This window comes from Mixophyes fleayi, chromosome 7 (genome assembly GCF_038048845.1).
Source record: "Mixophyes fleayi isolate aMixFle1 chromosome 7, aMixFle1.hap1, whole genome shotgun sequence".
NCBI lineage: Eukaryota > Metazoa > Chordata > Amphibia > Anura > Limnodynastidae > Mixophyes > Mixophyes fleayi.
In genome coordinates this window covers 61,402,529-61,420,300 of record NC_134408.1, presented here as the reverse complement: position 1 = coordinate 61,420,300, position 17,772 = coordinate 61,402,529, and the positions used below count along the sequence as shown (strand labels likewise).

The following is a 17,772-nucleotide window of genomic DNA, read 5'->3' as shown; positions in this document are numbered from 1 at the left end:
CACTTCTTGGAATTCTATGTAATCTGCCTGTATGTAAATATAAACAGTTTGTATGACTGCCACACATGCATAGATGGTTTTGTAATCCATGCAAAATCCATAATTGTACAATCTGATTGAACGTGTACTATTAATTTGAGTACACAAGGGCACGGCTTAGCAGCGTTTCTTGTCACCAACAGCTCCATCACCACGTGTGTATTTCCTCTTTGTCCTCATGCATGCATCCTGCAGGACTCCAAATGTAAATGAAAACATTACCTTCATAGTTCTAAAAAGCAAACCCACAAGGTGTTGTTTCAGAGACAGTCTCTCTTAAGGCATAACAAAACACCAGTCTGCTTACATTACAAGTGGCACAACAAAATGACATCAGATCAGCATAATGGCGGCTATATGTCTTGAGCAATATTCTTCTTGTGTTGGCACAGATTGGGTGTCCAAATAAATGAACACACAGGACAAGTACCAAGCATATTGAAAGCAAGAACTTCCGCACAGTTGTGGTCCAAGGGATAATTGCGTAACTAAGATAGCACGATTAGGTTCATGTATAGGAGACATCAATGACTTTGAAAGGAGTGCTAGTGGGGTGCATTTTGGCATGCGTTTTAGTGATCAAGGTATCTAAACTCACTAATGTTTCAAGAGGAACACTTAGTACAGAAGGCAGATAGAAAATCCACGAGCAAGGGTAAACAGGTAGCCAAGATGATCGCACATTAATTCAAAGTGCAAGGCAAAATAAGTGAGCAATTCCATATAAAGTGACTGCAAATTTCAACCTGCGGCAGAAGCGGTTTAATGAAAAATAATAAGAGGATCTAATAAGAGGATACCCTAGTCGGGTTGCAGGAACCCCCTCCCCCCCCCAATTCTGTGCACTTACACCTCCAATCTAAGGAACACTACAGTCACGAGTTCTTGTTATATTGTTTCTGTAAATTTGTGGGGTACATTTTCCTGGCATGCTTTACCTTAAAAGATAACAGCACTCTTACCTTTGTTAATTTGTTAAAGTCCAATTTTATTACGGTGTTTGTTCACAATTGCAAGGTGCTACAGTGTTCTTGTACTATATAAAAGGTTGATACAGTGATTGGTAATCACTAATTATTGGTAGTGTGATGCATTTTTCTTCTGAGAAGGGTGTCTTCCAGCATAATGCCACCAACCATACAGCATGTGCAACTGCCCAATGCGTTGAGGAGTATGCTATGTATAACTTATTGTCTTTATAGGCACCAGCTCTAATACCAATTGAGCATTTATGGAAGATTCTGGACCACAAGCAGAGACAGTATTTTGCCCTACCATAAGCCAGGCATCATTTGAGTGAAATCCTTGGAGGAAGAAATGTGCTGCATTCCTTTTCCACAACTCCAGAAACGGATAGTCAAGGCCACTGGGCAGATGGCAGGGGCATACTAAGCCAGCTGGGGACCCAATGCCGAATAAACGTAATTTATATTTGTTTATCCATTTTGCCCATGCACAGGTTCCTTATAACTACTGCGTGATTTTTGTGATTATAGTAATACTATTCATGTCACAATTAAGATCATAGAAGAGTAGAATGTGGCAGAAGTGCATCTTCATGAAATTAGAATTACGAAAACACATTTGACAAGTTTAGTCTAAAGCAACTTTTATGTTCTCCTTTTCTTCATCCTCTTCAGTGGCTTAACTTATTGTCAGTTTACAGGAGTTAAAAAAAAAAAAATCAAAAAAAAATCACATGCACTGAAGGTAGTGTAAGTGTTCTCATATGAATGATTGTTTCTATGAAAGTGGTCATGATCATGGGAGATTGGTTTTATAAAAATAAAAAAACAAAGACAAGTGTGGTGGAACATACACAATGGACCATCTTAAGTAATCAAACAGACCAACAGGTAAATTTATTAGCACCTGCAATTCTAAAAATTGAAAGGTACCAAACACATCCTCAAAAGAAAGTATTGAAAGATTATTCAGAGTTTGGGGCTTTATTTAAAACATTCCACTCCAATGCAGGCATTGATGAACATTGCTCCTATATTAGAACATGCAAGCTGGAGAATAAGAAGAGATGAAGTAAATTTTGACATTACGAATAAAAATTAAAAAAATTCAAGAAAATACTGTAGCTGAGGAAAGGGCATGGATGTTTCTTAATTACACTGCAGAACTTGGAGAAAACACATACATAAGTAGAAGTCAAGGCCTTGACATTACAGCTCTTTCAGTGAAAAGCAAAGATTGTATTTATAATCAGACAATGTATCCAAATGGTTTGTGTAAAGTCTTTGAATCTAAATATTTCCGCTGAAGCTAGTAATGATATTATTCATATTATGGTTTTACCTTAAATATATAGCAGGTTAATTGTATATCTTGTCTACCCATTTGAAAGATTTGCAGCGTACAGTGTCATGAATATGTGCTTTAGAGTCATATGTAAGTTTCCCCTTGCTCCTCCATGGGAGCAAAAGCTAGTTTGCTTGACTGGGTAGACACTATTTTTTTCTTTTTAAACCATTAGCACTAATCACCGTTCGGTCACACCTTATGTCTGCTGTGCTTTGGACATCAATACAGTAGGGTCAAAAAATCATATGTAACCATCCTACAGCTTTGTACAATTCTAAGGGGCATATTTAATTGTTAGCGTTACATGTAAAAGTAAAGCGACGTGCGCACTATTACCATCATTACGGTAATAGTGTGCGTAAATACCGCTATTATGGTACCTTTAACACTGGATTTCTGCTCGCATCTCAGGGAGCTGCAAGTTGAAACCTGGCTTAGAATTACTGTAATAACGGTAATATATTCAACGCCACGGGAAACGGCAACAATTGAATATGCCCTTAATTGCTGAAACTCAAAAGAAGCAGGTTTTCCCCATTTCCTGCAGTTCAAAACAGGCATGTGATTTTTGCATTAGCCAAGTCCAGGCAGTTACATTTTTCTTACTTTTGATTATTTGTCCTTGATGCCAAAGACTTGGACACACATGGAGAGAACATCGCTGTGTATTCCTGCCAACTAGATTTATGCAAACCATGTTTTCTGTTACCAAACAGCTACTAATGTAATTCTCTTCACTCTTCTTTCATAGGATCCTAGAAGTCATAGGTATTTGGAGAAACATCCACAGTCTGAACACCCCATCTGGTCTACTGCTTCCACCCACTTATCCACATACAGTGAATAAATTCTACCTCCTTTCAGAGGTTATAGCTGTTGCCATGAGGTCGATTTGTGGAAACCCCAACTTATTCATCTTCTCAAAATGATATCAAAGCCCATACTCCCGAATGTAACGCATGGAGACTGAGAAGAATCACATTCGAGACTGTCTATTCTAGTTATGACAGCTGGTATTAGAATTCCCAGGACGTGTTCTGTCCATCGCAACAATGATGTGATAGCTATCATTGCGTGTCTGCTGGTGCCTACTTGGTGGTCAATTTATACCACTACTCATTGATCATCTAAATGAATTCAAATACAACACCCTCTAATACTTTCACGATCCGGAGTCAAACCAACATTCCCAGACGTTTGATGGCAGCATAGCTACATGTTTGTCCCACTAGGCTAGGGCTGTCAGATGGCAGTGTGCGCTCCATCCCTTTGTGCAGACATTGTGACAACACATTAATGATCCTTAGATTGTAGATTGCATCCTGCTTAATTTGAGAACCTAGTAAACTGAAGAAGATCTACAAAACTTCTGTGAGATAGTAATTTTGCAGGTTCCTCATACAAAATCTTACCATAGGAAGTACCTATATCAGTGCAGCCATGAGTAATAGTGTTCTGTGCATAACTTCAACACAGGCCAGGAAATTGTTCACAGACGTTAATATCAGTCTGCGTTCTACGGACATGAATACTCTCCCTTGAAGTGTCTAGACAAACCTCACGATATCTTAAGTCTCAGGGATGGTACAAAGTGACCCGCCACCCTCATCTGTTTACAATGAAACCATGCCCTTTCAAAACTTGTATGACCCATACAGTCACTGCTCTGTAAAAAGTTGTGCTATAAAACATGCATAAAACACATTTTAACCAGCAGTTTTAGATTAAACAAACAGTAAGCTGTGAAATTAATCTAGTTATCTAAACACTAGAAGGTCAATGCAGACAACAGTATATTGAGGAAAAAAAAGAAAGAAAATTTGAACACAATGAACATATTAGAAATACTAATAAGTGCCTTTAAACACAGTGGGGCATAGTCAATTGTGGGCGTTACTGCCTAAAGTAACGCGGCGTGCAATTACCATCATTACGGTAATAGTGCGCGTAAATACCGTTATTACGTTACATTTCACGCTGGATTTCAGCTCGCAGCTCAGGGAAATCCGGCTTAGTATTACAGTAATAACTAATACCTTTTCCGTGGCGGAAACCACCAATTGAATATGCCCCAGTGAGTCATTGAGAGCAAAGCATAAAAAAGGAGTAACTTTGCACCTGGCCAAAACCATGTTGCATTGGAGGGGGAAGGTAAATTTAAAATTTGGGGAGAGGATTTATAGTTAGGCTAGGCCTAGGGCATGCCCTACATACATTTTAAAATTTCTGTGTACAAATATGTACAACATAATAAAATAATTTGCTCCCCTTGCATGGTAACTTGGTTTGTCCAGGAGCAAACTTTATTTTATTTTTTCTTTGCTCTCTTTACTGACTCGGGCACAGTATCTGCACATGTCAACAGGGACCACAGAAATCTGAAGGTTATAGGAATCAAGACGACACAAACCCTGAAGGGGCAGAAACAAGCTGGATATACAATATGAAAATATTGGCATACTATTTTAAAATTATCACCATTTTTAATTTAGATCTATAGAAGATGGTCCTTCCAGTCCCTCTTCACCTTCCTTTTTCCCCTCCTTGAATTATGTAATTTTACATCTATATTTGTAGAATTTAATTAATTTTTGCACTATGGTTTTGGGTATACATTTGAAGAATTTTTTTCTTAGACATTTCTACATGTTTTACAGTATGAGGAATAGGTTTTAGTCTTCTTTGGAAAGTTGATTCCAGGGGGTAAATGTATCAAGCTGAGAGTTTTCCAGCGGGTTTGAAAAACCAATCAGATTCTAGCTGTCATTTATTTAGTACATTCTACAAAATGAAAGCTAGAATCCGATTGGTTGCTATAGGCAACATCTCCAGTTTTCAAACCCGCCGGAAAACTCTCAGCTTGATACATTTACCCCCTGATCTCTTAATAAACGCTATTTAAGTATGGACATATAGGATTTATTTTGTTTTTGTTTATATATGGCATTTACTTGTATCTGAATATGTGTGTCAGTTACATAAAGGTGAGGTATTTAATGTAATAAATTAGACATATTTGGTATTATGATAAGATTATTAAGAAAAGACACCATAATTCTAGACTACTTTATTATTATGTGTATTAACTTGAGACCCTTTTGGAAAGCAAAGGGTTAAGAATGCAGGTAGTCAACAGAAAAACTAGATTGGTGCAGAGTCAATATAAGTAGGAAATGACTATGCATTAGCAGAATCACCATGAAGAAATCAGCAGACTGCCAAACACATTGGGACACAATTGTGACCCTTTGGCGTAACCATATTGGATCCATAAAGTGCAGTACATTCCAGATGTGTTCCATTACAAAGGTATGCTACACTAGTATGCAGAAGAAGGTTAAATCAGGGGTGTCCAACTTTTTAGCTTCCCTGGGCCACATTGGAAGACGACGAGTTGGTTTAGGCCGCACATAAGATACACTAACAATAACGATAGCTGATCATCCAAAAAAACAAAGATATATAGATATATATAAAAATCACTTTTTTTTCCAAATCCCCCTATACTTACCTTTCAATCGCCCTGTTCAAAAATCCTCTAGTTATTATACTACAATCACTTTTGGTATTGTTTCGATGCAATATCAATAAAGTGCATTTAAACCAGGCATTGTATATCAGGGTAACCTGACCAGGCCTGCGGTACTTGACATATACACCACTGTGACCCCAAATTGTGACCTGTTTTGCTAATTACACCACTATGTTAGTTAAGGGATAACAACTTATAATGAGCCAAAGAGAATAATATATAATTCCCCATTAGTATTACAAGTAGAAGTATGTAGCAGGGAGATAAGGTCCATGATACTCCAGGACCAGGTGACTTTTATTCACTGGTCAGCGTCCCTTAAAATAATAAAAAAAAAAATCCCCCTTAACTTACCTTTTAATCGGCTTGTTCTCCTGTCCTCTTTTCTCCAATTCTGTGCTGCTGATTGTTCTTCTCGCGCGGGTGGCTCCGCAATGGATGTTGGGCGTGATGACATCACCCCCGACATTCACTGCGAGCACCGCACGGAGGAGACAAGGGAGGGAGCCGGAGTACCAGCTGACGTCACCGCAAGGTAAGTATTTTCTTTGCAGGATTTTTTATTCCCATTAACAGCGTTGCCCCCTTGCCACAACCAAAACTCCTTCTGGGCCACATTTACAGGCGTGCTGGGCCGCGGGTTGGACAACCCTGGTTTAAATTATCTTTGTAATGGCCTAAGTAACAGTGTTTATTTATTTTGGTAAATACATTTGTATTTATTAAAGTGTTAACTTATTATTAACTCTGGTTTTATATTACCATATGCTGGCTTGTGATGTAAGGTGCTGTTACCCTCCATGTAGTCTGAAAGTGGGCACCTACCGAGTGCCATAGTTAAGTATAATGTTCAGGGCTTTCATGGTTCTTTCTTTTAATTTTTGCAGTTACTACAGCTAGGGATTCTGTTAATGTCCTTGATGTTGAAAACACAAAGGAAGGCTCTTGAATATTTAGTTGAAGGCAAGGCTGTCAAGTTTTGCCTTGACAGTAAATGCAGTTTTAAAAGTCACTGAATATCGGCGACTTGCAGAATCTGCTACTTAATACATTTACCCCCAAGCAATATTTGATGGGATGGCCTGATAGGTACATGACATGCATACTTGGGGTCAACTGCCGAGAGGAAATACCCCAAATCAGCTACATTCAGGATACATCATAACAAACTCATCTAAAATTACCTTATTTTTATATATTTTTGGGAGATTACAGAAAACCAAAATATTTAAGACCGCCCCCTCCCCCACAATCGTATTTTTCTACAAAAATCATGAAGTAGAAACTGGTGGGGATTTTCTGATGAACAGAATCCATAGCAATTACTTGATGCTTCAAGAGCTGCACTGTCCAACAGTGCGGATCTCATATCAACGCATATTCTCTCATAACTTGTTAAAACGGAGGTGCCTGTCATTGTTAAGGGCCGTTCCTTTAAAAATCTTGGAATTCTGCCTCTGGAAGAATGAACCTCATGTACATTATCGGGAATAAAACCAGGAACACCCCTGGAATACTTGCTTCTCTGCGGTGAAAAGGTGGCTTCTTTTGACATGTTTCTTGCAAAATCATTTCTAAAATTCCCTAGAACACTGGACCTTGTTGCAAATGCCGGTTAAATGCTGCATTAGTGGGGAAATTATCTGTTGAGACGTTTAAATCTGTCAAATCGGTCTCAACAAACTAGCATCTTACAGAGGAATTTTTGGGAAAGTCTGTCAACAGATGCATCAACCTTAGGCAGCATATTCCAGAACCAGATATCGCCAGGATACAAATTACCTGGTCTTTATCGTTGATAAATGGTAGAACCCAGGTGGCCAACAATGATGGTCTTGTGAAAAGGAAGGTGTGTTCATCCATTTGACTGTCAGAGGAGGTGGCCACAGTTAATCACTTTGCACCCAACATATATATAGCTTACCAAAACAAACCCTGGTAGGTTCTTGTCACATGCTGCACAAACAAGAGTTTTCTTTACAGGCTTTAGGAAAATGGCCTTTACCTTGGGAGGCTCCACACAAAGAAAAGGCTAGAAAATGAAAAACCCTATCTAGAATTAAAAAGAACATAAGAAACATCCTTGGGGCTTACCCCGAGTTGCACGCTTAGAACTTTAGACACTTCAGAGTCTCTCCACAGATTAAAGAAAAAGGCCTAATACATCACAGCATGCATTGCCACTTATGGGCACCATAACAGACACCACACATGGATGCACCAAGACTATCAAAATGTTAAAGTATAGACCTCAGCAACCTTCCATACCACTGGTTCAAACAGGAAGATGCTATCCCAGAGGCAGACTTTTCCTGCAATAGACTGGTAAGCACATCCCCAATCCCTGCAGACTAGTACTGGTACTGAGGGGCTTCAGGAAAGAGCCCCCGATCTGGCATGCAGATATTAAATCCACAGGTATGCCCCTAGATACAAATATAAATACCTTTGGCTGACTCAGCAAAGGATGCAAAAGAAAACACGAGCAAGGGTGAATGACCTTATATACCTTTTGGAGGTGATTATTCTGCATTGGCTCAATTGGAAGGGAGGATTAGTGTTCTAGCATTTGCTGCCATGAAGGAAGCAGAATACACACACATTCAAAACCATGTAGTGACAATGTACTATATAAAAAGCATACATTTCAATGCAAAACTGTGTCTCCATTTAAAAAGTCAATAATTAAAGAAATTTTGAGGGGGAAGGAAAATAGACAAAAAAAATAAGAAAATTAAAAAGGCACAATTTGAAAATATAGAATCCATTCTACCATTAATGGTTGGCAAGATACACCACCAAGCAAAATGTATCTAACCATTACTCAACCTTCAGGGAGCCAAGCTACATACCAGCCAAATATGTGTCTTCTGATAGTATGTGTTGACAGTGTTACTGTAGCAAGATTTCTCAATGAAGCACAGCAAAACAGTGGGTGAGAAAGCAATGATATGTTAGAAAAGGTAGTGGAGAAAAAAAAAAAAAATCCATTTACTGGTCCTTTTCAAGCAAATAAATCAGTAATATTTTTAAAACATTAAGAAGTTAACAAAAGTGGGTTGGGGCAAGAATGGGCTCAGTAAGTACAAAGGGTCACATTTTGTACTGTAGCAATTACTGACAATTTTATACCAGAAAATGTATTAGTAATTGGGTACACGTTTACCTTTCTTTTCCGGGTTTCAGGTGTCCCACTCCACACAAAGCACTGGTAAATAGCACGCAGGTTCTGCTTCCAATTCTCCACTTTAAAGCTGTTCACATGGGAGCAGCTGGCCGGACTCATGACAAACCCACATACACTCTCTGGGGGTGGGGGTCCGAGGACACAGGAGGTTGCACTCCAGAGAGGAGGAGGACAGGGCTGGATGCCCCGCCCTCCTCCTTTAGCAGTTTCTCCAAACTTTTTCGAAGTTTACCGCTGAGACATGGATCAATTTGATATCCTGCAAATAGGAGGAACCAGAAGAAAATAAGTATTCAAATTATAGTCGCCTATGGTATTATATAAATCAACATACTCAAAACAAAAACCCCCAATGCTAAGGGGGGGGATTTAATTCTTTAAAAAAAAAACAAAAAAAAACCCCTCATTTTTGCTTGTGCCCCATAGAGGTGCGTGCAAGGATGAGCCAATATTTTTACCGTATAACCTGAGGAACATCGCAACCAACTGAATCGCCCCCCAAATGTAATAAGCCAGACTACACGAAAATTGAGTCACGCAAAGTAGTCAAGGTAAATTTTTTGGAAAGACACCACTCTCCTCCCATAAAGCCAGGCAGTTAAGTGCTGCTCATAGCAGCCAGATTATCTGCTTTCATTTTCTAACAGGCTATAGATACAGGACTAAGGATAGACGTGGTTGCTATGGCACATGACAAGTACGTGGTGCTATCTCTTCCTTTGCAGTTTTAAAGTCCAACCATTGTAGTTATTGAAATTAATGACTTCATAGTTGCCTATATTCATTTTTATTACAAGGATTTACTGCATATTACTCCAACATTACAGAAAACGTAACAAATCTAAACTGGCAATATTTTAGATACAGCTAGATATCTTCCAAGATTATGCAAACTGACACTTTCATAAATATATTACCAATTGAGAGGCAAAATAACTTAATCAAGGACCATATAGTTAAATAATGAACACCTATGTCACCTGATCAATTGCCTGCTTTCAATTATTGACATTTATAGGATGCCACACTATGTCTGGTGTAACAGAATTGGTGAACTAATGTTTATTTATAACAGTTTACATGAATATATTGCATGACAATCGAACTATAATTACCAAATTATGATTTCAAGACAATTTTTCGAACTTAGCTAAAGAACTTTAGTCTGCACTCAAATTGGGGACATCAGTAGGCAGACTCCAAATTTCAGTTGGTCATTGGTATATATTTTTTTCATTTTCAAGTTTAGGAAGAAACACTTCCTATTCCTGAACACATCTCCAAGCTGTATACAGTGGGCTGCTCAAACTGGAGATATTATAAAAGCATTGAGGTACCCCAACAATGCAATTACATGAAAGCAATGTGGAGGTAGTTCAACCTGCAATTCTTGCATTACATCACTGATTAGGAACCCGCTGATGACTGTAGCTGTGACAGACTAACTTTGAATTGTTAAGCCACTTTCTTGTTTCACGATAAGTCATAATGCTGATACATATGCTGGAACAGACGCCAAATATGCTTAAAGCGGTGTACGCAATTTCCTTTCATGTACTGGGGCTGGCAGTCTCCCAAAGATTTATTTACCCAGGACATTGGAAACTTTGTTTGTGGCAACATTCGGATACTGCCTTAAACCACTAAAAACACTTTAAAACGCCCAAAAAAATTAAATAATGAAGATATTATGCAGATAGCCACTATTCAATAGCCAGGAAGACTGGAGTGCATAGAAAACATTTAGTATATAGTCTAATGTTTAAGTCAAATACAGGAATGGAGTCATGAGCTTGATTCCTGACCAGGGCCTTATCTGTGTGGAGACTGTGTTCTCCCAGTGTTTGTGTGAGTTTCCTCCCACACTCCAAAAACACACTAGTAGGTTAATAAACTGTTTACAAAAAAAAAAGAACTGTGTGTGTTAGGGAATTTTTAACTGTAAACTTCCATGAGGAATGGATCGATGTGAATGACAAGTGTTCTCTATAGCGCAGTGCAGAAATGGTGGCACTATATAAAATAAATGGTGATTATGATTAATAATACATCCACTTCTAAATAGTTCCTTAAATTTCTGCACCCATACGAAGTTTACATGTAGCTTTCAATGGCAAGTCAATATTTGACAATGTAGATTCGAAAAAAACATAAAAAGGTCTTTCAAACAAACCACCCAAGTCTGGTTCACAATATGTAGCAGATAAAAGAAACCTCAAAATAATCCTTGCATATTAGACCGAAATAAAGATCCACCCTGCTCATAGTTGTGGATTTATAGATTTTAAAATGTACGATTTGTGGACAGCAGCCTGACAGAATCCACTGAAATACACTACTTAGCGCTGCTTTCACAAGATGTAATTTGTTCTAACTAATAGAGCTTCAACTGTAAGATACTGTGTGTTGCACTAATTTTTTAATCCAGGAACTGAGTGAAAAAAAAACTGCTTGAAACTAGATGCAACTAAAATATGAGATATACAGTCTCTCTCACCAACCTCTTTTACAGAGTAGCACCAATTAGTACATAGGTGGAGGCTACTGCATCACCATGACTGGCTGCTGCTATGGAGATTTCTGTCCTACTGCAGTGAATCTACATTCTGTGCCTGAAAGTGGGGTTGATAGAAGAAAACCTGTCAAGAAGCATGTATGATTGCTAATACTAGCACCAGATTAACAATCAAACATTTGCCAGTTTTTATTTTCATTCAAAAACAGATACTGCTAAACCTGATTTTTCCCTTTGATGTAAACTTGAGTAAATCCATTTACCGTATTCAAATGTTATCCATTGGAAACTATCTGTGCATCCACTGCATCATTCATCCAACAGCACTGAGAATTTGAAAAACGCAAATTGAAAATTTTAGGTACTGGTGTTTGAAAGCCAAAGAGGCAATACAAAAGTTAAGCAGGAGTAAGGTGCATATTGTGTTTCATTCCATGGTTTCCTATAGATATCATTTGAGAGCTGTGAAGGGAGAGCAGGAGTTAAAAAGATTTCATTACAAGGCGTTCGAATTTTCAGATTTTGTTTTAGTTTGATTTTTTATATTTTTTTTATACATAGCCGCAAGGTAGTATCAGATCGGACATCTGAAAATAAATGAAAATATATGTTAGGCCAATGATCTGTGCACTGGACAATGGTATGGAAGGTGTTACACAACCTTCAGTATTTCGGTACCTCTTTTCCCCACATACCCCTACAATAGAGAATCAACTCACCACTGAAAGCATGGACAGGAGAGCTTTCAACACTGCTGGACCCAACCCACCCCAGCTGTTCAAGTAAATGCCGCTACTGAATTGATCACTGGTCTATTCAGACGCAACATTTTTTTATTTTAGCAACAATTTGAAAATCTCACTCAAACATATCCTCCAGTGCTTCCTCTACAGACATGCCAGTAATAGAAGTGGCTACAATCAGGTAACAATGGACTAACCCCAAATCTCAGACACAGGTGGGGAAAGGTGCCTAACTAACAAGAGCTATGCAAATATATACCACCCTTTTAATCCACAGAGATCACCATGCCAAGTGGTCATAGAAATTGGTATTTTTTAGTTCTTTTTCATGAATAGATCTAACATAATTAGGAGTGTTTGGTTTGTTGTACAAGCTTCAATTGCCTAGTAAAAAAAATGTCAATAATTTTCCTAGTTTGCAGACAATGGTAAATGTATGATTAGCAATTTAAAACCGAACAAAGGATCTTGAAGATGAACAGATTTAGCATGGGTCCCTTTTGACAAAGGGTAAGAATCCTCAGGTATGATGAACAGGAAGTTTGGGAACATTGATGGAGACCAATGTAGTGAACAATTCAACTTCTATTATGGGACTAATAAAACTACCAGCACACATACAGATTCTGAGGTTCCATACTCCTTGTTTTAATGGATTACCACAATTAATGTGCTGGGCACACGCAAAAAAAAATAATCGAACATGATGCAGTCTGCACACAAAACGACTAGCTGGGTTGGAACTTTACAGCCTTCCACAATTTACAAATAGTTTTGAAGCATGTAGCACATACTAGAAGTATAAACAATCTTATAACTGCACTTGTTCCTGGAATAATAAGTTTTGCTATTTAACAGCTATTTTTGAATAATCTGAATGTGTATGGTGAAAGGAGTGGGACAGGGACTGATGTGAATGAGTTCTCTGTACAGCGCTGCGGAATTAGTGGCGCTAAATAGATGATGATGATGATGATTGGAAAAAAAAAATTGCTATACCATTAAGAGTTTACATTTGAAAATGAACACTTATTTGTAAGAGCCACATATAAGGAACATGTTCATTTTTCTTATAGTCTTAAAGGTGCATCTTAAACAAATTTAAAAAAATTCAATAATCTCAAACTGAAATTGTGCTCTACCGTAATAACAAAAAATTACACAGAAATTGATTGTGGCCCAATGTACCAATTTCCAAGGGTTATAGATAAATTGATAAAAGGGGGTAAGTGCTACAGACTAGGAATTATAGTACAGCTTCACAGAAACGTGTTAGTATACAACAAGCAACATTTTAACACTATCCTGCGCTGTCTTGATATGCAAGGATAACCAACATATCAGTTCCCCTCCACAACATATACAAATATTATACAGGGTTCAGAACCACTGTTAGGTAAATAATGTGCTTTCAGGTTATTGGGAAACCACCACCTAATGAAACAGAATTACATAGGTGGTAATTTCTTGCACAAAAAAATGCCAGACTTGACCCATTCTTAGAGCATACACGCAAAAAGCATCAAAATACTTCCATATGACACTATTTTAAGCTGTAGTACTATACAGTAGTGTGCACGTACAAAAAAGAAAAATCTACATAATCTTTGGTGGTTTGCGACATGTGCGACTCCTATATAAGCAGTCAGGATTAGTCATCACACAATTGTTCGGCGAGATATGTAGATCTAAAAGCAGGGGCGCCAGGCTGCAGCACAAGGGTGGTTATACATATGAGAGCATAATATTTAATTAGAAGCCACGGTCGACACATCTGGGCACTACATCCTAGTCACAGGTAGACACACCCGAATAGCTACATATTGGGGTACAAGCACCTTTCATATAGCGATTAGTCCTTTGTGGTCAGCGTGCGTACATAGACGTAACATCTATTGAGATGCTGTGTATACTCCAATGCAAGGTACCTACATCCGCCCTAAGACAATCAGTAAAGTCCACTGCTCTGTTATCTGCATCGCACAGGATAGGGAACGCATACATGGCAGATGTATTTCATTATACAACCTAGCACAAGCTTGGTGGGTGAGTGATGCGCTTAAGCTATGTGCTGGATAGTGAGGCTGTAAACACTGTCCGTCCCTGTCCCATGCAGTCTAGGAGGAGATACAAAGCCCCTGCACCTCCCAGTATTACACAGGTAGAGAGCTACCCGCTTGTTATTTGCCCCGTGTTACATAGATGTACACAATCCCATACCTGCTCCGGACCCCGTACCTCCACCCTGTGGGGTCGCTCCCCAGCTCCCTCCTCCTACTCGTGTCTCCGCCTCACCCGCCTGGGATGCAGACAAAGCGCCTGACGCGACTGCGTTGCGCACGAGGAAGGGGAGGCTCCGGTCCCGACCGATACACACTTGGTAATGACACGTTTGTGGGAGCAGTCCCTGCGGCCTCCTGTTATTGCTAGGGCTATCCCCGTCTCCCCACTCTCCGTAGGCGAAGCAGTCCAGGAATCCCACCTCTCCCGCCGGCCGCGCCACACGACGAGACAAGGCCGACCTCCTCCCGGGGCCTTTCAAGCCAAACTACATTGTGGTTGGCTGAGCCGATTGCCACTCCGATGAGTCCCCGCCTATTATGCACTCTTCATAGCTTTCTGCGCAGTTAGAGGGCGTGTTAGCTGTCAATCATTTCTGCTGCTCCAGCCCAAATGTGAAGGGGCGGTTATTTTCTAAGATGGGTATTGGTTACAGGAGACGTCGCTCGTTGAGGCGTGGTTTGTCCTCGCGAGTGATGAATATGATTGGTAAAACGACCAGTCCATCTCAGAACAAGAGCTACTGCCGGGTTCCGCCTCCTCTGGGCCGGCTGCTCGCTGCGATATCACATCCGCTTTAGTATAGTCACCTCCGTTACTTCCTGCAGTGTAGTGTAAGGAGGAAGTGTGGCAGATTTCATATTTTTTTTATTGTGATTTTTCCCGTCGCTCATTTTTATTCAATTCTACTTATGGATACAGTGGTTGCGATTGGCAAAAATTATCTCTATGGACAGACTGAAATTAGTTGGCCAGAATGCCATATAAGCACGATAACCTTTATTTTCTAAATAATATTCACAGTAAGATTTGGTAAGGATACAGTAAAATGCACATCGGAAAGAAAATAAAACGAGTCATTCATTGTTTCCATACTCCCACCGGCGTGTTCCTATTTTCGACCCAAATTTTTCTTATTTCAGTTTCCTTACAATTTTTCCCTTTGAGTCTCACATACCTCCTCTGTTAGCGCCCCAAGGTGCTTGTTTGACCCCTTAATATATTAACGTCAAATTAATATATTATTAGGCACTCTAGCGCTGACACAATATTGTTAGCAGAGTTTTATGACATAAAATGCTGGGAAGTGCATGTGAAAATGTAAGTGAATTTTCACGATTGGTGTACCAAGCTTAGGAGACTGCCAACCTTGTATTGGAACATTTATGATATTGTATGATTTGATTATACTATTTTAACTTTTTGGTTCAATTGGATAAAGCATGCTAACCTTAGTATGGTAATATAATTGGTTTTACACCTTAGATGACTGATTATTTGCCATACTTTATTTTATAGCTTTCTTTTCTGCTTTTTCTGCCAAGTTTGTATGAGAAGACAGTTGTTTAGATTTGTTGCCTTGGGATAACGCATATGTGTGCTATACCACTGGAATGGTTTATTTAATATATCTTGTATATATCATCATCATCATTTATTTATATAGCGCCAACATATTCCGTAGCGCTTTACAATTAGGGACAAACATAATAAACTAATAAACAAACTGGGTAAAACAGACAAAGAGGTGAGAAGGCCCTGCTGGCAAGCTTACAATCTATGGGACAATGGGAGATTGACACGAGGTTAAGTCTACATTTTGCATTTTGGCCCAGCCAGACCGCAAAGGTAAAAGTGACTCATAAGCTAAATGAACCCGTCACACAACAATGTTGGTCAGGGGGCAGCTGTCCCGTGTAAAACTGTGTAACAGGCTAAAGGTAGCGATGTTAAGAGGGTGGCTGAGGAATATTATAAGCTTGTCTGAAGAGGTAGGTTTTCAGAGAATGCTTGAAAGTTTGTAGAACAGAGGAGAGTCTTACTGTGCGAGGGAGAGAATTCCATAGAGTGGGTGCAACCCGAAAAAAGTCCTGTAACCGGGAATGGGAGGATGTAATGAGGGTGGATGAGAGACGCAGATCTTGTGTAGAATGGAGTTGCCGAGTTGGGAGATATTTTGAGACAAGAGTGGAGATGTATGTTGGTGCAGCTTTGTTGATGACCTTGTAGGTTAGTAAAAGTATTTTATATTGGATTCGGTACAAAACAGGCAGCCAGTGTAGAGACATACAGAGTGATTCAACAGAGGAAGAACGATTTGCAAGGAAAATCAGTCTTGCCGCAGCGTGCAAAATAGATTGTAGAGGTTTGAGTCTGTTTTTGGGAAGACCAGTAAGGAGGGAATTGCAATAGTCAATGCGGGAGATGATGAGTGCATATATTAAGGTTTTTGCAGTGTCTTGCGTGAGATATGTGCGAATTCTGGAAATGTTCTTTAGATGTATGTAGCAGGATTTAGATATAGAGTCAATGTGGGGAACAAAGGATAGGTGTGAGTCAAGGATTACACCTAGGCAGCGAGCTTGTGGGGTGGGATTTATGGTCATGTTATCAACAGAGATAGAAATGTCAGGTATGCTCTTGTTGGCGGGTGGGAATATTATTAACTCTGTTTTAGAAAGATTAAGTTTGAGTTGACGAGAGGACATCCAAGATGAAATGGCAGAAAGACAGTCAGTTACACGGGACAACACAGATGTCGAGATATCAGGAGAGGATAGATAGATTTGGGTATCATCCGCATAGAGATGATACTGAAAGCCAAAGGAACTTATTAGATTTCCAAGAGAAGCGGTATAGATAGAGAACAGCAGAGGACCTAGCACTGAGCCTTGTGGTACTCCAACTGATAGGGGAAGGGGAGCAGAGGTCAGCAAACTGCTCACCCTCTCTTCCTCCCTTGGTCTCACCCAATGGACCTCCTCCTCTACCCACTGCCTTGGTCACTCCCTTGATCTTGTCTTCTCCTACCTATGTAATCTCTCCGACTTCTCCATCTCTCCCTTTCCTCTATCCGACCACCATCTCCTCTCCTTCTCTCTCTCCTCTTCTCCTGCTCCCCTCCCCCTGCCCAAACCTACTCTGTCCATACGCAACCTCGATGCTCTTGACCCTGCCTCTCTGTCCTCCTCTCTCGATACCCTCCTTTCTCCCCTTTCCTCCCAGGCCTGCCCCAACCAGGCGGTCTCCCTCTACAATCACACCCTCACCTCCGCTCTGGACGCGGTTGCCCCTGCCCACTCCGTCCACCCCCGCTGCTCCAAACCCCAACCTTGGCACTCCAAATTTACCCGCTTCCTCCAAAAATGCTCCCGTTCTGCCG

The 17,772-nt window shown here is 39.7% G+C and overlaps 1 protein-coding gene across 7 annotated transcripts in view; it reads right to left on the bottom strand.

Moving 5' to 3' along the window:
• LOC142097775 (ubiquitin carboxyl-terminal hydrolase 22-A) overlaps positions 1-14,880 on the bottom strand; it is a 59,863-nt gene extending 44,983 nt beyond the window's left edge. Inside the window, exons 1-2 of one of the 7 annotated variants that reach the window (XM_075179907.1) lie at positions 14,550-14,880; positions 9,051-9,330 (exon numbers count right to left, since the gene is read on the bottom strand). In XM_075179907.1, coding sequence (XP_075036008.1) covers positions 9,051-9,170 — 120 coding nt within the window. In that variant the 5' untranslated portion in view covers positions 9,171-9,330; positions 14,550-14,880. Of the gene's footprint in view, positions 1-9,050; positions 9,331-11,572; positions 11,684-14,167; positions 14,519-14,549 lie in introns of those variants that run through there. The other 6 variants (XM_075179909.1, XM_075179910.1, XM_075179914.1 and 3 more) reach the window with 6 other exon arrangements.
• Positions 14,881-17,772: the final 2,892 nt, after the last annotated feature.